This window comes from Camelus bactrianus, chromosome 9 (assembly GCF_048773025.1).
Source record: "Camelus bactrianus isolate YW-2024 breed Bactrian camel chromosome 9, ASM4877302v1, whole genome shotgun sequence".
NCBI lineage: Eukaryota > Metazoa > Chordata > Mammalia > Artiodactyla > Camelidae > Camelus > Camelus bactrianus.
In genome coordinates this window covers 61,532,421-61,556,879 of record NC_133547.1, presented here as the reverse complement: position 1 = coordinate 61,556,879, position 24,459 = coordinate 61,532,421, and the positions used below count along the sequence as shown (strand labels likewise).

Below are 24,459 nucleotides of genomic sequence, written 5' to 3'. Positions count from 1 at the left end.
TACTAGCAGGGAGATGGATCTAAGCAGTTGGTTTTTTTTTTTTTGGATTTCAGGCTATGTTAGCTACTCATTATGTCAGAACAGTGCTTCTCAACTGGAGGTGAGTTTGCCTCCCAGGAGACATTTGGCAAGGTCTGGAGAAGTTTTTGGTTGTCACAACTGCTAGGAAGGAGTGCTACTGGAATCTAGCAGGTGGAGGTCAGAGGTGCTGCTGAACATCCTGTGGTGCCCAGGCCAGCCCTGCGCAGCAGACTCATCTGGCCCAACGTGTCAGTAGTGCTGAGGCTGAGAAACTGCCCTGAAGGTGCATTCTGCTCATTTGTATTCTGGGATCTTGGACTCTTCTGTGGTGGGTGGGGCCTCAGGCTGCCCACTGAACCCAGTATGCTTAGGGGCTCTTAAGGGACTATAGGGGAAAATGGCACTTCTTGAGGCCATGGGACCCTTCTCTGGCCCAGAGTGAGAAAGAGTACTTAATTTGCCTGTAGAAGTGTGTGTTTTTCTGGCTTAGCTCTTGGCGGTCCATTTATCTTTGCGGAAACCTGTCTGTTACATAACCTCAAACTTGACTTGGAAGTCAGGTCAGCACTGACACAGTGGCATCAAAACAGAGGTCTGCTCACAGCTGAAATATTGTCCCTGAGGGTTTGTTTGGTAATGCTGACAGGGAGTAGGAGGAAGGGCAGGGGGAGGGGAGGGAGACTGTCAAGGGTGAGGCTGGAGTGAAGAAACACTGCGTGATGCCTGAATAGCTTCCTGTTGCTTCTTACTGCCTGGGACTCATGCCTGGGCAGGATTCTGAGTAGGAAGGATTTTCTCCCCTATTTTGGTTAGTTGTTGCTATGAATAGACGGCTTTCATGTTCTGACAGTGACAGGTCTAAGGAGGACTGGTCTGGACCACAGTTGCTCAAAGACCCTGGACTCTAACCCTATATATAGTTTGAATGTTTTGATAATGAGACTAAATGTATATATTTGTGTAATGAAAAACAAGGAGGCTTTTAAAAAAGACATGTACATTATGTGTTCATACACATCCCAAGAGGTGTCTCCTGATTCTGGAATCTCCATTTGGAAGGGTTTACCTCTCCTGGACTGTTGTAGAACAGTTTTCTCCTAAGAGGCTTGTAGATGTTTCTCCCCCTTCTTTTTATTTTCCCACTTTGTTGTTCTTAAGGATTGCATTCCCTTGTACTTGAATGCCCCTTAGTAATACCCAGCCTGCTTGTGGGAGGAATTGGAAGGTTCCTTCTCGCTGTTGCTTGTAGAAGAGGAAGCTGTGACTCCCTGCATAACTGGGACTACGACTTCAGGTTGCCAGACCATCTCCTCATCAGAAAGAGGGTATGAGAGGCGCAGTTCTGTCTGAGGGCACATGTATTATTCCGTATTAGTTTGGGTTTCAAACAACTGAAAACTGAAAGCAGCCTGGCTCAAACATACTGCAGTCTATTTTTCTCACATGTTAAAAGTAGGCAGTATGGGGCTGGTAGGATGACTTCATAATCCTTCAGGGAGCCAGGTTCCTTCCTTCTGTTTTACTGCTCCGCTGTCCTCAGCATTTGACTCCTGGCTGCTGGGCCAGGATGGCTCCTCAAGCTCTAGTTGTCATGTCTGCATTGCAGCTGACGGCAAGGACAAAGAAAGGCCCATCCCACCCTTCAAAGATACTCCTTTAAGGTCTTATTTATGTGAAACTTTACTTACATTTCTGGGGTAAAAACTTAGTTGCTTGGCCATGTCTGTCTGCAAGAAATGTCGACTTTGGGCAGCTGACTCCAGCTAAAATTTTTATTACTAAGGAAAGATGGAAGAACAGATATTAGAAGATATGTAGCCATCTTTGCCACAGAGAAACTTTGGGGATTTGTTTCTGCTTTGTGGTTAGGTCTGGATGTGCTATTTGAGTATTTGTCAGCAACAAGCCCCTAGAGAGCCTGGAAGACCCTCACATGGGTCCCACATTCATTGTTGCAGGTTTTCCAGCAAGGAAATGAGATTAAGGGAAGAGGGAAGGCTCAGAGGTTTTAATTGTGTTAGTTGAACCTGAGCTCCTGGCCTCCAAGCTCAGCCTGGTTGTCTTGTGTTTGAGCTGATAGTCTTTGGTGCTAGGTGAGGATGGGAGTTCTGGGAGGCCTGGAGGGGTGGGGATCAAATGGTGAAATTTTGTTTCTTAATTAGAATCACGAAAACATTCGAGGGACTTGGCTTCTGCTTGGTAGACTGTTCCGGGAGCTCTCTGTTCTCTGGCAGGGCTGAGAGTAGGGTGAAGCAAGCAAGGTGCCTGGCGCCAGCATTTAAGTATGCACTCATTCTCAGGTTTGCCAGGTTGTCCCCTGACAGTGAGAGCCTCCTTAAATTTTGTCCCTTAGGCACCTTCCTCACCTTAGTCTACTCCTGGTCCTACTCTCTGGCTGCACATTGTTTTAAATTAAGTATTTTAATTTTTATTGAGAAAGAAGTATATGTGCATGGTAAATGAGTCAAAGTTTAAAAGGGTGTACAGTGGAGAAAGTCTCCTCCCTCTCAGAGCTTTAGTCCACCCCGCCTTCCTGCCTTCCCAGAAGCAACCACTGTGCCCAGGCTCTTTTGTATCCTTCCAGCTGGTCTTTGAGAAGGGGCTCTGCAGGGACTTCCAGGAGGCGCAGCCTTCATTCATTCCTTCAGCACAAAGTCATTGATTCCCACTGTGTGCACGGAGGACCAAGCCATGGGGCAGTTCGTAGCAGGAAGAAGCAGGGGAGAGGAACAGAAGTGAAAGGAGGGAGTGCCTGTCGGTGGGTTGAGAAGTGTCAGCTTCTCTGCCCTATCTTGCAGCGACATCTTGGTGCTACGAAACCAGAAGCACCTTGAGCACAGCCAGGATGCTGTGAGACAGCCTCTTTCTCTGTGTGTATGTCCATCTTTCTCTCTTTTTATCCTTTGTCTCTGCCTCCTTGTCTTTGTCTCTTGTCTATCCTCTGCCTCTGTCTTCTGAGTATTTCTGCATCAGTCTTTTCTTCATAGGCTGCTCTCTCACTTTGCTTCTTTTTGTCATTCTGCTTCCTTCCTCTGCTTTCTTGTGGCTTTTGTTCCTCTGTTACAGGGGCTTGTGTGTGACTTCGACTTGCTGCAGCTTCTGACTCTGCTGTTGTTAGACAGGTCCAGTCTCTTGATTCCCGACTCCTTACTCTTGGGAGACATCATCAGATTGGCTCAGCTTGGGTCCGTTGTCTGGCTCTGTCAGCCATAAGAGGGCAGGGGGAGCAATTCCCAAGAAGGGGCCTGGCAGGTACTTCAGAGTATGCTTACTGTACTGCATAGGGGCCTGTGGATTAGTGGTGGCTATTAACTAGGTTATCCTCATGTTAGTTGATCTAGGATTAGCTCCACACAGCAAGCTTTGATTAGCAGGGCAGGTCCCCGGGAAGACCTGCCAGCAGTGTGCATTCCTCTGGCCTCTCCCTTCCCTCTTGGTCATTAATACTGTGTATGCCACCCCCCCGCAACCTCCCCCTCTTATGACTGACTAGTAAGCACCTGTGTCATTTGCCAGAGTACTGAGTGAAAGCTCTTAAAGTGATGTGGAGGCATCTCTGTGTTTATATCCACAGGCTGGCCCTAGGCTCTCCTCTTTGAGTGGAGGAATGTCCAACTTTCTTACAGTTGCCTTGCTCTAGGGGATCGGAGGTTAAGTGAAAATCATCACCATCTTGATTCCAACCAGGGTTCCTCAGTTCCTCTTTTTGCTTGGCAGTAAGCTTAAGAAAACAGTGTGCTTTGGTTTCCCCCTAAGAATGTGTGATCTCTTTGGGGAAGTATCACCCAAATGCCTGAGGGAGACACCTTCCTGAGACAGATGTCCATATGACCATAGCCAAGATACTAAGCTGTGCTGTGAAATGGGAATACTGTAGGGTTCAAGGAGAGAGAGCTTAGTGTGGGGCTGGCTGGTGTATTTGGGGAAGCTTTTACAGAGGAAGTGGGCGCTGAGTTGGACTTTCAAAGGGGTTGCTGTTGGCTATGGTAGGAGGAGGAGGGGAGGACATTTCTTTTACATGTATATCTGGCATCAGTAAGGAGAAAGTCTGCTTGAAGGAGAGTGAAAAATGGGCAGGAGTTGGTAGAGGTAGCCTGGAGAATGAGCCCAAAAGATTTTGCAGTAACGTGAGGTTCATGCGAAAGCTGTTTTTGCAGGCTAGCAGTAGTACTTAGAGGTGTCACTCTGGAGCCCCTCTGATACTGTTACTGTGTCCTCCCCATGGATCAGAGCAGTCCCTGTTTAGCGGGGGTAAGGTGGTGGGACCCTCAACACAGGGCCCATACATCACTGAGGTACATGAGGAGCTGGACATAAAGCCAGTGGTGCTGACACAAGCCCAGGGAACGCCTGAATGAGCCTACTTCTTCACGGACCTCACTGAGAGTTGGGAGGTTTGGATAGGAAGGCAAGTGGGGAGAGAACAGTGGAGTCCCTGTGAGCTTGGGAATTGTAATTAGCCTCTCTCAACCTCAGTTCCCTCATCTATAAAATGGAAATAGGAATGTCTATTTTGGGGTTGTGAGAATTAATTGAGAGGATGTATATGAAATTGTCAGGCACATGACAGGCTTTTTTTCCCCCACACTTACATGCAGAACATTGGTTATCTAAATCCTAAGTTATCTGCCACCTGCATTCAAATTCACTTTATTTGTTGATAGGCCTCTCTTGTCCCCACTCTCTAATGTGGCCTTGGAGAGGTCTGCGCCTCAGATGGTTTGCAACCTTGGGAGTCTGAGTGGGGAAGAGTGGGTGAAGTCCACCATTGCTGGGCCTGGGGGCAATTTCCAAATATGGTTCTGGCTGTCAGAATATGTGTTAATGTGTGCCTTTGTATCTTGTGATGGGAAGTTCATAGGAGTTCTCAGCTCTACACATGGGGGAATGTTCCCCCATTTGCCTGTTCTCCTGGTTCTCCTGGTCCATTGGCCCTTTGCCCTAGGCAGACAGGATAGAAATGATGTGCTTTGTAAAGAGAGGTTGAGCCCCCGTGCCCTCAGCTCAAGCCTGCCACTGATTTTATGGTTTTCTTCCTAGGTCTGCTGACATTTGTGAACTGTGCCTATGTCAAGTGGGGCACACGTGTGCAGGACACATTCACTTACGCCAAGGTCCTAGCGCTCATTGCCATCATTGTCATGGGCCTTGTTAAACTGTGCCAGGGTAAGAAGGGCCCAAGGTGGGAAGGAGGGTGGGTGACTCTGGGAGTCCCCTGGATTCCCTGAGGAGGACGTGGGGACTCTTAGCTTGACTGCTCAGCCCTGTCTATGTACAGGCTAGATTGTGTCAGTGGGAGCAAGAACTCTGTTCTTGGGTTAGGCTGGCTTGGCCAACTGGACATGAGTTAGATCCTCCTCTCAGAGCTGCTTTCCCTTCGTGGAGGAGGAGAGCATTGCAAGAAGCCAGCTGAGGGCCTAGGATCTTTTGAAACCTGGGTTGTAATTGAGTCATAAAAGTGATAGGTGAAGATAGAGTGAGCCCTGCTCTGCCTCCTGCTTTTGGTCTGTGACTGCCAGGCAGTGAGTAGGAAGACTTGGCCTCCTTGAGAGGGGTGGGAGGTGTGTGGTGGGAAGATGGGGCCTGAAAATGAGTGGTTATTTTGTAGCCTTTACCTTTCATCTGGACTTGCTCTTATTTAACATTCCCTTCCAAAGTCAGCTCTCAGCAAAATATTAAGGTATGGGGAAGTTGGTGCTGACTTTCCTGCATGTTGGCTTTAGAGAGCTTTTCATTCCCAGATCTGAGCTGATTGGCAGTGAGGGTAACTGGTCTCTCAAGATTCTCCTGACCCCTTAGAGAAGTCCTGAGGTGTCTTTTTCAAGGATGTCAATCATTAGAAAATCCAGTTCTCTAGATCATCTGTCTCTAGATTTTGCTGTGTTTGCAATCACTTGGGGACCTGAGACTCCCATCTCATACCTACTGGATCAACTCCAATTGGTTTGGAATTGAAAAAGGTATTTTTTAAAGAAGTGGCCTGGGTGACTCTTAGGGAGCTGGTCCAGCATCTTTGTGCAAGTGTGCCAAGTTAGCACCGCCAGCCATCTGGACGTTCCTAGAGTCTGTTTTCCCTTGTCTTTGCTGCATACCCAGTCTTTTTTGCCACATTGAGGGATGAGTCTAGGCTTTCTGCAGGGGATGACAGCAGGCTTCCTTAGAAGTCTGGGTCTTGTTTAAAACCTCCACTATGTCTAGAAGGTCTTCTGGACAGCTGGGTGCTGCTCCTTTGGTTTTCAAGTCCGTGGTCTCTGGAGGCCTCCAAGGAGAATGACAGATATCTAGGCTGGCTCTCCAAGGGTGGAGGTGGCCCAGGCTTAGAGAGTTAAGATCCCATTTCCTAGATAGCCTGTGATTTCCTTCCCCACATAACCATAGCCACTGCAAGTATGCAACAGAATTCTCTTGGTGGGACTGAAAAACCTATTTGACAGGGAGGGTATAGCTCAAGTGGTAGAGCACATGCTTAGCATGCATGAGGTCCTGGGTTCAATCCCCAGTACATTCATTAAAGAAAAATAAGCAAACAAACAAACAAATCTTATTACCTTCCCTCACCAAAAAAAAAATATATATATAAAAACTTTTTTTTTCAAGGGGGAAGGGTATATAGCTCAAGTGGTACAGTGCATGCCCAGCACCCAAGAGGTTCCGGGTTCAATCCCTGGCACCTCCTCCAAGCGGAAATCAATGAAGAAACCTAATTACCTCCCCCTCAGAAAAATTTATTTGACCAAATTGTGTAGTGGTCTGGGCCAAGAGAGGTAGTTCCATAGGAAGATCTAGTTGTTAATGAAAAATGACTCCTTTATATGAAAAGGGTTCTTTCTAAAAATAGGAGGAAGAGCTGTGGCCTGCTGTGAGGTCACTTGCAGGAAATGGAAATCCACTGGGGCTTTGGAAAAGGTGTTATCACTTCAGAAGCCAGCCAGGAATGCCTTTGTTTTTCTGAGATTGTCTAGTTCTACTAAAGGAATATGAACTGTCCAGAGGGAGTGGGTGGAGTGGTAAAGTGCAGGGAGCTGGTGACTTGTTCTTTTGGTATTAAAATTTTTTTTTCCTTCTCACTGTCCTCTTGCTTTTCCCTTCTTTTCTTGACCCTCTTGCTTTCTCCTTTTTTTTTTTCCCACCTTCCCTTCCTCTTTCTCATGGACCCTCCTTATCCTTTCCCTTCTCTTTATACCTTCCATCTCCCCTCTCCTTCTTCTTCCTCTTTCTTCTCTCTGCACCTCCTCCTGCCTTTGCCCCCACAGGACACTCTGAGCACTTTCAGGATGCCTTTGAGGGTTCCTCCTGGGACATGGGAGACCTCTCTCTCGCCCTCTACTCTGCCCTCTTCTCTTACTCAGGTTGGGACACCCTTAATTTTGTAACAGAAGAAATCAAAAATCCAGAAAGGTAAAGGTGGGATCATATTCTCACTCCCCAACTTGGCTGGAACTCCTGCTGATAGTGGGCACTCTTGCCCTCGTCTCTTCCGTCCTCACTTTGTCTCTCATCCCTTCTTCTCCCTACTCCCCCTTCTCCAGCTCTGAGGGATTAGGGGCTCAGATGGGAATGAGTGAAGGTGGGAAAGCCCCTAGCTCCTTGGCCTTGTGTTCATACTGGAGGATCCCCAGAGTTGTTAAGCCCTTGCACTCTGGTGCTGACACTGAAGCCTGGGGAGCCAGAAGCTTATTCTGGGCAGCCTGGTTCCCAGCCTGGCCTCCAGTTCTAGAGGACACTGCTCCTCCTTCAGTGGGACCCAGTGGTCCCACAGGGGCGAGGATCAAGTATTGATTATGAGCCATCTTCACAGAGAACTCTCTCTCTCTCTCTCTCAGTAGAAAGATCCCAGGGGTGTGGGATGCATACCTCCCTTAGGCCATGTGGGGAAGAGGAGTCAGCCTCAAAGACCCAGAGGCCAAGGAACTATTAAATGTCAGAAAAGTCCCTGAGTGAAGTTTAACCCCCAAGGAGAGGTGGGTTCCAGGTAGTCCTAACTCACTTGTCCTGACAGAAATTTGCCCCTGGCCATTGGGATTTCTATGCCAATTGTGACTCTCATCTACATCCTGACCAACGTGGCCTATTACACAGTGCTGAGCATTTCAGATGTCCTTGGCAGTGATGCTGTGGCCGTGGTGAGTCTCTTGGGATCCCAATTTGCTCGTCATCTTGGGTTACTGAGTGGCTCGACCTCATCACTCAGCTCTGCAGGGCGAAGTGATGGGTCTAAGCCAGGGGTGGGCTGCTCAGCAGTGACTGTGTTTGTCTGGAGAGTGTAGATGCAGGAGGCTGTGGAGACCCTGTCCAGTGCTGAGTGCCCCTCTGTGCTCTGCCCCCAGACATTTGCTGACCGGACATTTGGCATGTTCAGCTGGACCATTCCCATTGCTGTTGCCCTGTCCTGCTTTGGGGGCCTCAACGCGTCTATCTTTGCTTCATCAAGGTACTGTGTCTCTGCTTCACCAATAACAGACTGAAGTGTTTAACTCTCTGAGGCACTAGGTGAATCCATGGGAGCTCTTCTTTCCCTTCTCCCTCTTTTGGACGTGCAGGGTGTGTATGTGTGCATAGGCATGTGTGCATGTGTGCGCTTGCCTTTGTGCAAACATGTGTGCTGGTAGCTCATGTTTGCATCTGAGGTAAGGACAGGATGGTAAGATGCAGAGGGAAGGAAGGCAGTAGCCTAAAGTAGCGATCCTGTCAGGGACCAGACTCGAGGCTCCTTGTGGGTTATGCTGCAGCCCCGGGGTTCATTCCTATAATAAATAGTTGTTGAGCACATGCTGTGTATCAGGTACTGGGGACAGGATGACTCTGCCCCTCATGTCACAGGAAACACTGATGCTGACGGGTAGGCTCCTGCTCTTTTCTCTGCACAGAAGCTTACCTGTAAGATCACTGCCCTTCCTGTTGTTTCAGAGAGAGGACCAGTTTCTACATTTTCAGGCTGATTCTGCTACCTGGTTCCAGGATTCTGGCACTTCCTCTCTTCTTCAGCATTTTGCTTCATCACTTGGCCCTTCTCTTTGGTGGACGTTTAATTAGCACCAGCTTTGCACAAGCTTCTCTCATCTCCACTTGTAGAAGTCACAGAATAGCATTTCTCATCTCCCCTCTTCCTTACTGGATATACTGCTCAAGGGAATGGTTTGCGTTTTGATAGTCATTTATTTTTCTACACATAGGTAGGCTTCTACTACCAAAAAAGTGTTCTTATCAAGGGTACCAGTGACCTCCTGCTTTTAGTCCTTACCCTTCTGTACCCCCAAAGCAAGAGATGTTTACCACTTCTCCTTCTGAAACTATTTCAGTGGCTTCTGTGACACTCTGATATCTGAGAGGAAGGCTTCTTTCCTGATTTCTCTTCCACACACCCTATAAATGTTGCTGTCCCCAGGGCCAGGGATATTATAGGCATTCAATAAATGTTTGCCACATGAACGGATAGGAGGACAAATTAATGAAAGAAATGGTTTTGTCCTCTTCTTTCTTCTTACTAATTTTGACACCCTGGTCCATGAACTTGGGGCCTCCCTGGGGCAACCAGAGTAATAGAAAGATCAAGGCATTATAAAAGAATATGGTGTCATCTTCCGTCACTGCAGCCTGGTGTGGCCAGCGTTGCACCCCATGTGGCTCTTCACAAGTTGCCCCACCCAAAGATGATATTTCCCATAGCCTCACCCTTGTTGAGGCTCAAGACATCCTAATTGGCTCTGCTTATTGTCCCAAAATAGATAATAGGTACCTTCTAACCTTCCTCAGGTATCTTCTGGCATTGACAGGATAGCGGCGGGGATGGGGGACTCGGAGCACATAGAGGAGACTGCAGTAATGTCAAGATGATGCACAATTATTTCTGCCCGTGTTACCTTCTTCACTTTTCCTCTATTACCCATGCCACTGTCATTGGCTTTGTCTAGACACCTTGTCTCACCTACACACTATCCTCTTGCAGCATCCCCTCTACCATATTTCTTCTCTATCTAGTACAGGTTATTAACCTTGTAAGCCAACTCCAACATCTTGCCCTATAACACCCTTCCAGATGATACCATCAGCTCCTATGGCTCCACCTGGAAGGCCCCTAAGTATCTCAAACTTAACACACAACCCAAATGTGCTTTGTCTCCAATTGTGATGTTGTGGTCCATGAGTCCTCCTTACTTGGCCTCTTGACCTCGATTTTTCCCTTGGTGCCCACCCGTATCTCCCAGCTCAGTGTGCACATGCACACAGATCACTAGATTTAAATGAGGTTTTCAGATCTGTCATTTGTTTTCTCCTTAGCCAGGGCATCCACCCTCATTCAGGTCTCTTTTCTTAGGGACAGTTGTCATGGATGACCTTGTCTGGCCTTCCCTCATACCCTAGCCTCTGCCTGCTTTAGTCATGATGTCGCCCAAGTCTCTGTGTCACATCTGGTTCAGAGCCACAGCTGCCTCTCAGTGTTTGTCAGATGCCACAGTGTGGCCTCAGAAGCAGGTTCTTCCCAGCACTCCTCACACAACTTAGCCTGGGACTACAGGCATTCTAGCACCAACCTTCAAAGAAGCTACCCTCTTTCATGCCTCCAAGCCTCTTTTGCCTTTGCTCATGCTGTTTCCACACCTAGCACTCATCTGGAAAACCCTACTCTTCTTCCCAGCCCAGATGTGGTCATCTCTTGTGAAGCTTTTTGTTCCCCCAGCCCACCCCCAAGCCTGGTGAGTGCTGTGTGCTCCACGTTGCGGCTGACTACCCTGGGTGGTGGTTCATTTCTCCGCTGCTGTTTCCCAGTCAGGAGGGCTCTGTGGGAGCAGAGAGGAAGCCTGGGTTGTCTCGTTGACCTCAGGCTTGACCTGGCCTTTCGTTTATCAGGAGCTCAGAGAGGGTGTATGGAGGGCACAATCAGAAGTCTGGCTGCACTTTAAAAAGCCATTATGTTAAGAAGGAAATTTGTGGGGCAGAGTGGGGATCTCCTGGAGGAGTGGATTGGGGTCCTGGTGGGTGGTGGCAGGGTGAGACATCCATTGGGTGATGGTGGGTTGCACAGCTGAGAGCCGGGGGTGCGAGTGGGACAGTGGGGTCATGCATTCTTGGGTAATGTGGAGATATCTGTGGGTAAAGCAGGAATAGGTTGGCTTAGTCATGCATAGAGAATGTAGGATGTTCCTGAGAGATGACCCTCTTTTTTTCTGGAGCTGAGGCTAGTTTGTCTGAGTGAGGAGTATCGCTGCATGCTAAGTACAGGGATCCTCCTGACACATTTCTTGTGCTTCCAGGTTGTTCTTTGTGGGCTCCCGTGAGGGCCACCTCCCAGACCTTCTGTCCATGATCCACATCGAGCGTTTTACACCCATCCCTGCTTTATTGTTCAACGTAAGCTCTGCTGGGGAGTGTGGGGATTGGATGTATCTGTGTGGTACTCATGCTGATTTTATGAGAAAACTGCTTCAGGGGAGGAATTCTTGTTTCTTGGGATACTTCCCAAGCCTCACAGTATTTCTAATTCTTTCTTAAAATTTTTTTTATAATGTAAAAGTAAAACATAGTCATATTAGAGAAGCAGATGCTACAAAAGAACATAAAAATGAATTTGTAAGATTTATCTGTCTTTTCTGTCAGTGGCTTTTTTCCTCCTTCTCCTAGCTCCTTTTTTTTTTTTTTTTTAATTTCACCAGCTACCCTAGGGGCCTCTATTCATATCATAAACATCATGCATTTATATTTAGTAGATGGCATTAAAGTGTTTTATTCCAACAAATCAGTAAATTATGAAGTATTCTGACAGATGGAGGGAGTCCTGAAGAAGGACCACTATTTTCTCATTTGCACTGAGGCATTATATATGTAAAGGTTAATGGGGACCCTGAGAAAGGCCTTACTCCAAGATTTAAAAAACAGTTCATTTTAAAACTGAAAAAGGAAAAACAAAAACAAACAAAAAAACCAGTTCTTTCTTCCTTTTTGTCATTTAGTTCTTTAATGGTTTCATTACTTAATTTTAAATTTTGGATTCATCTGGAGGGGGAGGGCATAGCTCAAGTGGCAGAGTGTATGCTGGGCATGCAGGAGGTCTTGCATTCAATCCCTGGCACCTCCAAGAATAAATAATTAAACAAACCTAATTACTTCACCCACCCCCCATTTTTTTTAATTCATCTGGAATTTGTATTTTATTTTATGGAGCAAGGTAGGGATTCACTTAATTTTTTTCTCAAATAGCTAGCCAGCTATACCAATGTTATTGATTGAATAGTCCATTTTCCATGGTTTTCTAATTTTCAATTATATAAAAATAGCTAATTTTTTAGGGTGCTTCATTATGTGCCAAATACAGTTATTTGCCCCTTGAATGTATCATTACCTCAACTCATACTTCCATCAGCACCAAGCTTCCTTATTTAGCTTTATACTGAATATTTGAAAGCTAAAGAGGGTCTGAGGGTACTTTTTTAGTTCCCCTCATCCCCCTGGAATCTCCCTGACAATTCTCACCTGTTTGTTTATGAACTTGGTATCATTTTGTCAAAATAACAAAAAATCCTCTCAATATTTTGATTGGAATAGCACTGCATTTATAAATTAAGGGAGATCTGATGTCTTTTAAATTAATCACATTCCACCCCACTTTTTTCTTCTCAGTGCAGGGTTCCTTTTCTCTCTCCAGAATGGGCTCTTTTTGTTTTAAATCCTTTGTTGATAATCTGGGTAAAAAGATAGAAGGAACTCCATATTCTGGAAGTTTAAGCAAATCTAACCTTGTCCTAGGACTCTACTCCTTATCTCTGTCTTCTAGGATTCTTTTGTTCCAGGGGGCAAATTCCACCATACTTTTCTCCAGGGATGTGGATCCATTTTGCTAATCTGCATTTCTAAGGCCCCAGAATGGGAGATAGTTCTGGAGGCATTTCCTCCATTAGTGTGCGAGGTAGTTGGGACCAAAGTATAAGTCTCCCAAGGGCCCAGCGGGATTCATGTTGTGGTTGGTGCATTGCGGTGAGGAGGGCCTCACTGTCTGCCATCAGGGGTTAGGAGTCTGGCTTGCTCCTGAAGTGCTTGAAGAAAGAAGGGGGGGCATTGAATGTAGGAAGGGCCCCCAACAGAAGCGGGAGAGATGCCACCTTGAAGGCTAATGTGGAGAATGGACCTATCTGATGCCAAACGGTCATTGAAAATAACTGGAGGTAATCCGGCTAAATCAGCGGTCAAAAGACCTGGTGCTGACTGCTGGATGGTGGAGTCTCCTGGCTGGCCTGTTGGTGGTGATAAGGATTCCTCCTCCCCAACCATTCCCCCTCTAGTGCACCATGACACTCATCTACCTCACTGTGGAGGATGTCTTCCTGCTCATCAACTACTTCAGCTTCAGCTACTGGTTCTTTGTGGGCCTGTCTGTCGCTGGACAGCTCTACCTTCGCTGGAAGGAGCCCGAACGGCCCCGTCCTCTCAAGGTCAGTGGCTCTGGGAAAACTTGGGGGGTGGGCCATCTCAAGGAGCTTCTTTCCCATACCCTATTCTGTTCCCCCATCCCAGTTTACCTAATAGCTCATCTCCCTTCCTTTCAGCTGAGCCTGTTTTTTCCTGTCATGTTCTGCATATGCTCCGTGTTTCTGGTGATTGTGCCCCTCTTCAGTGATACCATCAATTCTCTCATTGGCATCGGGATTGCCCTCTCAGGGGTCCCTGTGTACTTCCTAGGTGTTTATCTGCCAGAGTCCCGGAGGCCACTCTTTATTCGGAATGTCCTGGGTAAGCTTCTCTTTGCCCATCACTCACTGGCTGTGTGTTTGAGCATGTGTGTACAAAGATGCATGCACAGGTGGGTGTGCTCACGGCTTGCAGCTTCCCCCATACTAGTGGTACACTGGAGGCCACGAGAACCTGGCTGCCCAACTGGATGTCTTCTCTTTTGATCTTGACATGATCACTTTAATTCTAACTTTAGAGTCCTATTTTGGGGGTAAAACCCTCCTGAAAGTGCAGTCCACGTGGGAAGATGCAGACTCACACATTGGACTCTGGTTGGGCATGGGAAAGGACAATGAAGTTTGTTGTGGGTGAGGGGCAAAGCCTGGCACAGGGTAACCAAGGGACAGGTGGGGAGGGAGCCACGTGCTTTTAATCAGCCTTGTAGTGTTCAGATTGGGGCTGTAGCTAAATGTCAGTGTGCTAAATTCTGTTTTCTATTTTCATTTAGCTGCTATCACCAAAGTCACCCAGAAGCTTTGCTTTTGCGTCCTGACTGAGCTAGATGTAGCTGAAGAGAGAAAGGTTGAAAGGAAAACTGAGTAGAGGCCAGATGTGACATCCCCTGAGGCCTGGAAGGCTGCTACCTGTGGCCACAGCTACCAAAGTCCAGATGAAAAGACTGTAGGCCCAACCCTCTTGTGCTAAAGGGGGCTGCTGGCCCACATTATGGAAGGGGGCTCAGGGCTGATGGCCTTCTCAGGTGGTCTCTTGTCGGTAAGCTATGGGAGGAGTCTCAGGGTCTGGGGCCAGTCTGAAGGTGGGGACTTCAGATGGTGATGGGAGAGGGCTTGGGTAGCAGGGAAATGATTGTTTAGTTTTGTTCCTGGTGAGTAGGTGCAGCCCTTACACTTACTTGGTGCTGCATTGGAGGAAAAGAGTGCTAGGTTAGTAGCTGTGGCTGGTGGTTTTTGATTCTGTTATTTGTTTGAATCAGGAGTCTCTACAAAGGGGCTGCTTTATGGGAAGTTTTCCTCTGGCCAGGTTGAAGCACCTGACTATAGAGCCTGAAAAGCTCTAGCTAAAATCTTTCCCTGGGGAGAGGTTGTATTCCATTATTTATTGATATTAATTTATCTGGAACACCAATTCTAGCAAATCATTGGTGTTCATTCATCTACAGGATGCAACAGACTGACTGTATAAAAACTCCAAGTACCCCAAACTGAATCCCTCTGCCCTTAGAGGTGTCTATGTGGTGGCAAGCCAGACTCTGACCACAGATCTTTGGCTCAGTTTTAGCACAATCTCCTGTTGAGTCTCACGGGCAGTGGTGAACTTTAAAGACTTTTTCACTCATGTACCGAAAGATTTCTTACTCATGTGCCAACTACACTTTAGTGTGTAGACAGGCCACATGTTACAAGCACCTGGCTCAAGTTCAGCAATGACAACAAATCTGAGTCAGAAGTCTGGTAATACTGCTACTTTAAGGATAATTATTTTACTTGAGACCTTAGGTCTTTGTTCTAGTGACAAAAAACAAACCTCCAGGTTTATGGTATGAACTTTAATAAGAGGGCATAAACTTCTGGAATTCGGGTGAATCACTTGAATTCTTTCAGCTGTCAATGACTTAGAGAACTTCTCCTGGACCCAAGCCAACAAGTAGCTTGTTCCTTTCTGTAAGGGCCAGTGTGAGGGGCTGCTGTGCAGACCCACGCAAGCCCACCTTGGTGCTAGAAGTGGTCACTTTTTTCTGAAAACCTCACACCAGGCTGCATCCTCCTCCTCCTCTTCTGTCCCTGACACCAGGCTTTGTTTACACTCTGAGCCACCTTGGTGTGGATCACTGGGACAATGTACTTCTCTCCTGCCTGCCTCCCCTTGGCTGAGGTGTGGTGGGGCTGCAGTCTCAGGAAGAGCTTGGTACCTGTGGGGACTTCTGTTTTCTCTCTGTGGAGATCAGTGAAGACTTTGGGAATAAGGCTACTCCAGCCTCCATCAGGCTCTTCAGCAGACTGTGATCAGAAGCAGCTAATTCTGGTGCTCAGGCTGTGCTTGAGCACCCAAGTTGGGCCAGAGCAGTAGGTTTGGCCTAGTGGATGTTCCTTCGTGGGCGGCATGGCTGTACTGGATTGGACAACTGTCCTGTGATGCTCCCAGACACGGTCATCCTGGACCCAGAAGAACTTGCTGGCTTGGCATGCCCTGTGGACTTACTGTCCTTAGGTTTTAAAACTGATCAATGGTAAAGACAAGAACTATGAGGCAATCTACCTTTCTGACCATTCTTCACCAAACTGGACCCAACTGCAGACATGGGAGTAACCTTGGTTATACTTATTCAATAAATGCAATTTAGGGGAGCATGCTCAGTTGCCTTTGGTTCAGGAAATGCATCTGTGAGAACATGGGATACATTCCTGCTGTCATGGGTTGGGGATTTGCCTGACAACAGGGAGTCTTATGGAAAGGCTGATTTGCCCAGACTATGTAAACATGACTCCTGTCTGAGCCAAGCTGGCACCTATCCCAGGAATCCTCTGGAGCTAATCCTTCAAGCAGAGTGTGCTTGCCTCGAGGATCCCTGACCCAGGCTCTGGCTTTCCACCTTGAAGTAAATGACCGCTAATCTCAGGAACTTGCTGCCTCCCAGTGACTCTTGGGGGAAGCAAGGGACCTCGCACCCCAGGTGCCCTAGTACTTGCTTAGTGAGCCGTGTCCTCCTCCTCATTACTGGACGGTAACTGCATTCTTCCCCTCTATGCTGCATACAGACTTCTCCTGGGAACCCTTCTAAGGGAGGGAAGCCAGCACTCGAGCTTTGTAGTGGAATTAGTTTCCTCCAGGTCTTTGTTGTTCGTCTCCTTGAATCCTTCTCCTGGTGAGTTAATCCCCTTTGCAGTGGGTACAGTTTGTGAAGCTGTCAGACCTTTCATGCTGGCAAACCTTAACGAGTACATAAATAGCAGTGAGCACATTATAATGGCAGAATGGTTTCCAACCCTTCATTTCTATGCCTACAGGAGACTGAGATGACCAGTAATAGGCATGTAAGTTGTCACCTGTTACTTGCAGCACTGAATTGCACCTTTGTGGATAGTTCGGATGGGAAACCAAGTCTGCTGGTTTTATAACTGCAGTAATAGGCCTGAGTATACATACACACAGAATTTAATCACTTTGGGAGATTTATCAACCCACATAGATAGGAATATATAGGTAAAGATGTACAAAGAGTACAATGTGAAATAGGTGGAGGTAGTATAGAAGAATAGAGATACTTATGAAATCTTAGAATTTGCAGGAAGACAGCTCCCTGAGTAATTGACTTTCCCACGTGATAGCAAGTCTGCTACAGGGCAAGAGGGCACACTTGCATCAAACATTCTGTGTATTGTTTTCCAAGACCCGCACTGTCCAATATGGTAGCTACTAGCCATATGTAGCTATTTAAGTTAAAATTTAAATTCACTTCCTCAGTTGTACCAATCAAAGTGCTCAAAAGCCGTATGTGGCTAAATGGCTACTACTGCACAGTGCAGATACAGAACATATTCGTCACTGTAGAATAAATACCAACTCAGTCAGCGTTAAGCTTTTGTGCTTTGGAAAGGGGTAGAGACAGTTTGCTTATAAGAGATACCAGTGCTGGTAACAAAACTGATCCCATTGATGACAGTTTATTTTTGGTGAGTACTGTGAATAAACATTTCTCAATGGACAGCCAAGTTTAGAATGTGCTTTGCTTTTCCTCAGTCGCCTTAAGTCTTTAGTGTCTGAAACTTACTAACCACCTCCCACCCCCCGGCAGTGGGAAGAAGGAGCAGGGAGGTGCAGAGGAAGGGTAGTAGGAAAACATGTAAGATACTCAGATTTTAAAGGCAGCAGATTCTATTTCCTTTCTTAATGGCCATTACCATTCAGTCTGTGCTGCTACAAGGGACCCACTGTAACCCTTCTGCATTCCCTCTACCAAAAGAAATAGGCTCTTACTAGAAGCACATGGCCTGGGAAAGCCAAGGCTCTGTGCTGATAAAATGGGGAGCTCTTCCACTTACCGGTAGGAGAATGGGAATGCCAGGAAAATGCTTGGGTGAGTGAGCTGCATTTTCACAGCATTCCCTCCACTCCCCATCCCCAACTGTAGAGTCACTTTTGATCAAAACAAAGGGGCCCTACAGTTAGTAGAAAAGATGCACTCCTTTAGCGCAAGTTTTCACCATGGTGGAACAGTGCTTTTGGGTATGCTTTTTCCTTCCACATGTTAAACTAGGGAACCTGAGAGGATGTTACTAGGGTGGCTGACACTGCACTCACAAAACCCTCAGGGGCTTGTGGTAGAACCTCATGGATATCACAGGATCATCAGTCTGAATTCAGGTCATGGGGGCTGTCATAGCCAAACTCCTTCTGCACATCCAGAGGGTATTTGCTCCATATCTGTGGTCTACCGTGGTCTCTTTCTTCTTCACTGAGGCTGCTGTATTCATCAGAGCCTAGAATGAGATAACAGGAATAGGCCCTTAATTGTATGGTTTTCTAGATGACCACAAGAGCCTTTTCCCTTCCCAAAAGCCTGTTTTTGTTTTTGGTTTTTTTGGTCCCTATTATTATAAAATACTTGCTCAATAAATAAAATTCAGAATATAGAACATTTTTTTTAAAAAAGCAATAAAATTCCTACTGTGTACACTAAGTTTTTTAACATTGGAGGGTTTTGTCATTTCTCCCCTAAGTACAGGATTTTTTTTGGTTGTAACAGTTGTATTGTAAGTATAATTCTGTACCTTGCCTTTTTCCTTTTAACGTATTATAGCATTTCCCCAATAGAATATTTCATAGTCTGATTAACTGTTGCTCCATTATCAAACACCAAGATATTATAGGAACTGTGATGCCAGAGCATCCTTCCTTTTCTCCCTGATACCATGTTTGTGTTGTACCTTTCTTAAAACACCTGTAAATGCAGCAATTCCTAGATCTGTGAAAACGCTGGGTCTACTCCTACTGGCAAATCTCTACAACACTTTATTCAAAGCATAAGGGAAAGGGATAATTGCTAGGCAATAACAGAACAAAGGATTTGAACCCAGGTCTGACTGACATTATACCTCCAGCAGCCCCCCTGGAAACAGTGGTCCTTGTATCTCCTACAGCTGCAACAGTTTGTGTTTGAGATGGTGAAGCTCAAATGGTAGAGAAGGAAAGCCAGTAAAGCTATACCTGTCAACTGTGCTCACACCTCAGTCCTAGATCCCACCAGTCCCTCCCCATCCAGGGCTGCTACCTACCTCTGGAATCTTCATCTTCGTCACTGTTCTCCTCCTCTGGATACTCATTCCGCCAGTTATTCTCACTGTTCTCATCATCTTCATCTTCATAAATGTCCTCTGGTTGCTGGTCATCATTCACCTGCACATCTCAATATAAACATGAGTATAAGTCAAAACCTCTAAGGTTATGCTCTGGGGGAAGCTATTAACAGACTGATTTGGAGAGATGGCATTTAAGGGTGCTGTGTGAAAAAGTGAAAACCTAGGAGTTAAGTTTGCTAGAGGCTATAGTAACCTTAGGCTATGAGAGGGACATAATAGCCTTACTCTGAGAGTCCAGCTCCAGGAATCACATTCCTGACCGGATAGTTTGAACTCCACCAGAAGGGAACACACCAGGGTGGGGAGGAGACATAGCTCTGAGCAGGTGATGACAGTGATCTTCAAACTTCTGAAGGGCAGCCAGGTAGGAGAGGGATTACATGGATTACAGGGGATACCAAAGGTTGGAACCAAAACCTAAGTGTGAAGGATGCAGAAAGGCAGGAGGGGGGCCATGCAATGGCCCCAGGTGGGTACCTGACTGTAAGACCATGCTTATAGTGCAGGTGTGGGATAGATGCTTCTCTCTCAATAAGAGTATGACAGGTACCACCTTAACTTTTCTCATTAATCATTTTAGAATTTAAGAATAACGTCAGGGTGTTAGCTATCTTAATTCAAGGTTTTCCACCTTTTAAGATACAATTAAAAAAAAAAACCAAACTTTTGTTCTCATTCATGTTGCCCTCGTACATTTTTCCTTCCTGAGGGTAGGTACATACAGTATCCTTCAATATCCATGGGAGACTGATTCCATGACTCCAGGACCCCCCTGAGGATACCAAAATCTGCAGATGCTCAAGTCCCTTACACAAAATGGCTCAGTATCTGCATATAAGCTATGCATATCACAGGTATCCCATACTTTAAATCATCTCTAGATTATGTGTAGTATCTAATACCATGTAAATACTATGTAAATAGTTGCCAGTGTGCAGCATATTCAATTTTTGCTTTTTGGAACTTTCTGGAATCCCCCCCCAGATATTTTCCACCTGTGGTTTGTTGAATCTGCAGATGTGGAGCCCATGGAAGCTGCAGATACAGAGGGCCAACTGTATAAAATGAATTTAGGCTGCCTCATGCCCCCTTTTCTCATGGGCCTCCTTACCAACTCCCACTCCTGGCTGTAAGGCTGCACGGAGAGGATATTCTCAATCCATCCTGGAGTGGCCTTGTCCAAATAGTAAATGTCATACACATAGTCGTCCTTCTGTTCCTCCTGGTGCCCGACTACTGCTCCTTCTTCAGATATAGTTAACCGCTCACGGATCAACTCTACAGAATTGCAGAGGATCACATCTGGGTCACATGTCTGTAAAGAGAAGAGAAGATGATATATGCATAACCTAAAACATGGGTGTTCCAAGAGAATGAACCTAAGCTGGGTGAAGGGAACCTCCCTATAGTTCTCTATGTTGAATCCAAGATTCTTAACTCCATGGCCTACTAGTCTCTTCTCAGCTATGAAATTTAAAAAATCAAGTCTATAAAACTAAGTGTAGTACTAAGAATACTAAGTATAGTATTCTTTTACAATGGGAGCCTACAAGATAGTTTCCTGCTCTTTGGTGCTTGGCTGACACAAGAGAGCACATGAGAAAACTGGCTTGAGGACTGGGGGAAGAGTCTCCCAGAGTATCCCAGCTCTGCTTCTGCAGGTCTTTTCTGAGTTCCTTTGGTATGATGTTCTCCCCTCGGGAATCCACAGGCCTACAGCAGCACCTTTATAGTTGACCCCCAAACAGGTCTGCATTGTGTGTGGCCTCCTATAGAGGCCAAAGGGTGATTCCTGGACCTTGGTGACTACTGCCAGCCATCACCTACCACCTGGCTTGCCGACACTGACATCCTGCTTTCATCACAAACCAGGAGTGAACTTCCCTATAATCCTTTTTCTGGTACAAAAGTTTGAGATGTATTGCTCCAGAATAGAACTTGCCCAGGTGTGATTTACTCCAATGGCAAGAGGCTGTATTAACCAGGGTAGCACAGGCCAATGTGGAAACCAGAGGGACATGCTACAAGTTACTCCTCTTGACAGGTTCATCACTGGGAAGCTGTGCAGCTCAAATCAGACACCATTCATATGTAGGAGGGGTGTCTAATGGTCAAGGCAAATAAAAGACCAAATGTTCTCATTACTCACAGGCTAAGGGAATTAATTCCTTGCTCCAAAGTCAAAAGGAACTAGAGATGTCAGTTTTTGCGAAGACTCCTGACCAACTTCAAAGCTGTTTACAAGAAAAGTTCTGGCTCCAACTCATAAGCCCCCAACACTCATTTCAAAAAATTATTCAGCCATTAAAATATTTAAAAAGACTAGCAATACAGAAAAACACTAGACATAGAATTTTACACTCAGAAGGAAATAAACCAATCTAATTCCAGTTATCTTTGGGATGGGGGTAATATGGGTACTTTTTTCCCCCTTTATTTTTTATTTTGCTGTATTTTTTCAAATCTCCTATAATGAACATATAATTTTCATAAAAGAAAAACTGTTTTTAAGTCTATGTGCATGCTTACCTATATTTTCAACTATGCTACATATAGCATTTTCTACTGTTAAACATATGTATTTTCCCATCATGCCAGTCTTCATGGTTATCAATTTAATGGTCCAAACAGTTGTACGTGTCAATTTCTCAGACATAATTTTTAGCCACCATATACAACACTGCAATGAATGTGTTATTTCTTGTATTTAAAAAATGGGGATAAAAGTACCTACCTCATAGGGTTTTTATGAGGATAAAATGAGCTAAAAGTAATAGAAAATATAACAAGTACCTAGCACAGTATTTGACAGGTAAATCTTAAAAACTTAGTAAATCGGCAGTAGCTTTTCTTAATACCGTAGCTGTTTGCTTCTGTTTAATTATTTCCATAGGATAAATCCTGGGGGTGAGATTACTGCATAAGATGAACTGAACTTTTCCATTGTAATTTTTCAGGTTTCTTATCAAATAGTACTTTGTTTAAAAACTTAGATGTCAACTTAAGAAGCTCAATATAATGTGGCATAAAAACGCTCTCTCTAATTTTAAAGTTTCTTTAGATTTCTGGATGGCTTTAGAGTCCAAACAACAAAAGTTTAAAAATAGGCCTCAATCTATTTTTAGGGTTCCTAATATTACTATAAAGCCCTGCTGTTTTCCCAAAGGCTTCCATCAATTTTAAGCACTACAATCATGTACAATTTTCATCATAGCCTTGCCAGCAGTGCTATCAACAACCTTTTTCCTGAGAGCCTAGTAGACATAAAACCTCAAGTTTGCTTTCAGCTAAAATTTGTTTTTTATAATTAATCTGTATAAACATTTTTGATGCGTTTGCAGTTTGTATTGCATTGTTGGGAAAATTTGTCCTTATATCCTTTCTAGCTTATCTACTAGTTTTTCTTGTATGAATTATTGAGTTATTTAATTGAGTTGATTCTACTGAACACTGGTTACTTTAAAAATGTGTAACTCATGAAGCAGTCTGTAATTAGTTTTGGTAAAAGAGGTGGCTATGGACATCATGCCCAAATTATTGTCCAGGTATACTAGCACCATGATTAGATATTTTTTGCTTGATATATTTTGAATAAAAATTTCATTTTTTTAAACTTCAAAAACTATTAGAAGCAGTAACATCTGAAAAATGTTTATCAAGATGGAGCATATTTTAGGTTGAGAATTTTCTATTTCATCTTACTTTGTTTTTTGGAAGTGAGGTAAAAAACTTACTAAATGTAACTAAGTAACAATGAATTAAATGTGAGAAGACTTGCATTCTAGTCCTAAATCTGCCTCAAATTTGGTATGCTACTCAGGACTAGTGCTTTAAACTCCCTTTAATGAGTTTTTCCATCTCCTTTATCTTTACCTTGCTCAAAACCCCGAGTGATTTCATCTCAGGGTGAAAGGCAGTGTGTACCTACTTGAAAGTGTCTAACAAGCATCTTCTTCCCAAATTCCTTACTATCCCCCCCATCTCATTGGGCTCCAGGCACACTGACCTAGAAAACACCAAACTGGGCTTCAGGGCTTCTGCACTTACATGTCCTTGGTCTGGAATCCTTCTCCCCAGGATACCCCTAGTGCTCTGCCACTCACCTCCTTCGAACTTTCACTCAAGTGAAAGTGACACTGAAAGCTTTAACTCCCCCTCCCCCTTACATCCCCTATCACCATCTGGCATTGAATTTAATGTTTCTCTTCTCTGAATGTTAGGTCCTCACTGCTGTAGCCACAGAACTTAAGAACAATGTCTGGCATACAGCAGGCGCTGAGTAAGTACTTGAGTGGATAACCTAACCTGTAAAACGAGATTATCAAGCTGGATGAATCATCCATCTGTAAAGCGAAGCCATGTCAATCCTCTCTAACTCTGTGCAGACTTTGCGCACTATCTGTCCGGAGAAGCCCAGCGCTCGACTCAGGGCGTGTACTCACTTTGTAGGAGACCGCGGCGGCGGGCTCTGGGTCTCCTTCCTCGTGTACCAGGTCCAATAGCTGGAAGCCTGCATCCACGGCAGCCTCTGGGTTTCTCGGTGCGTCCTCGGACTCCAAGCCGCCAGAAGGAATCCCCGAGGATCGGCGGCTGGAAACCACCCTGTAGCGACCCTCCTGCTGGAACTCCCGAGCCGACGCGCGGAGATTATGGCGGATACGTTGCTGGCTGCCCAGGGACGGGCGCAGAGCAGCCCGCACAAGCGGCTGGACGGGCTCCTCCTGGGAGAGGAGAACCAGGGGTTCGTGAAGGGGGTCAAGGATAAGACTGCACTCCAGCTGCGCCCTAAGATCCCCTTTACATCGGCTCCCTCCCGGCCCAATACCTGGGAGCGCACAGTAGCCACCAACTGGAAGACATTGTTTTCCGCTGCTCTCTCCAGACCCTCTAGGGGTGTCTCCTGGGTTCCCGACTCATCTGCGCTGGAGCGGAGGCGTTTACAAGCGAGGACGAGCGCCTCAGCGGGCTCCGCGCTGCGCTTTCTCTTCACGCGGACCACAGCGGCCCCGCGAGTATCCATAGCGGCTGTCGAGGAGCACTGTGGGAACGCGCGAGATGCGACGGAAGAAACTTCCAGTTCCGCTTCTGGGTCCCGCCCCCGGCACGCTCAGCGCGCGCAGGGAAGTCCCTCTCTTGCGTGCCTGCCGCGGCAAGATGGCGGCGGCGGAAGTGAATGGAGGGATACCCACGACGGGTGAGGCGCTGGGCAGGTTGGGAAGGTGGGGTTGCGGTTGGAGGCCCAGGTGCAGCCAGCATGTCCTCAGCCCAAGGCCTCGGTGGAGGGGTCTGGTATGGACGTACTCGGACGCCGGGGTACACGTCTCTTCGGAACTCTTGAGGGACTTCTAGAGTCTGCATGGGGCGACTTAGAGCGCCCAGGCTAGCGGGAGAGCGGGGT

General features: G+C 46.1%; 3 protein-coding genes across 8 annotated transcripts in view; 2 read left to right on the top strand and 1 right to left on the bottom strand.

The window, feature by feature from the left end:
- The window catches only part of SLC7A6 (solute carrier family 7 member 6), a 30,549-nt gene extending 13,135 nt beyond the window's left edge, over positions 1-17,414 (top strand). For 3 of the 4 annotated variants that reach the window (XM_074370534.1, XM_045522283.2, XM_010962518.3), the window contains exons 4-11: positions 5,062-5,187; positions 7,275-7,419; positions 8,021-8,144; positions 8,349-8,452; positions 11,274-11,370; positions 13,296-13,445; positions 13,560-13,743; positions 14,192-17,414. In XM_074370534.1, the coding sequence (XP_074226635.1) occupies positions 5,062-5,187; positions 7,275-7,419; positions 8,021-8,144; positions 8,349-8,452; positions 11,274-11,370; positions 13,296-13,445; positions 13,560-13,743; positions 14,192-14,286 (1,025 nt within the window). In that variant the 3' untranslated portion in view covers positions 14,287-17,414. The remainder of the gene's footprint in view (positions 1-5,061; positions 5,188-7,274; positions 7,420-8,020; positions 8,145-8,348; positions 8,453-11,273; positions 11,371-13,295; positions 13,446-13,559; positions 13,744-14,191) is intronic. The other variant, XM_074370535.1, reaches the window with a different exon arrangement.
- On the bottom strand, positions 17,351-24,081 carry SLC7A6OS (solute carrier family 7 member 6 opposite strand). Its single transcript, XM_010962519.3, has 5 exons — positions 23,887-24,081; positions 23,504-23,782; positions 20,173-20,376; positions 18,978-19,098; positions 17,351-18,182 (listed from the first exon to the last, which is right to left on the bottom strand). The coding sequence occupies exons 1-5, from the start codon at positions 24,079-24,081 to the stop codon at positions 18,052-18,054; spliced, it is 930 nt and encodes a 309-aa protein (XP_010960821.1). The 3' UTR covers positions 17,351-18,051.
- Positions 24,082-24,089: 8 nt separating this feature from the next.
- PRMT7 (protein arginine methyltransferase 7) overlaps positions 24,090-24,459 on the top strand; it is a 33,431-nt gene continuing 33,061 nt past the window's right edge. For 2 of the 3 annotated variants that reach the window (XM_010962522.3, XM_010962520.3), the window contains exon 1: positions 24,090-24,255. In XM_010962522.3, coding sequence (XP_010960824.1) covers positions 24,235-24,255 — 21 coding nt within the window. In that variant the 5' untranslated portion in view covers positions 24,090-24,234. The remainder of the gene's footprint in view (positions 24,256-24,459) is intronic. The other variant, XM_045522281.2, reaches the window with a different exon arrangement.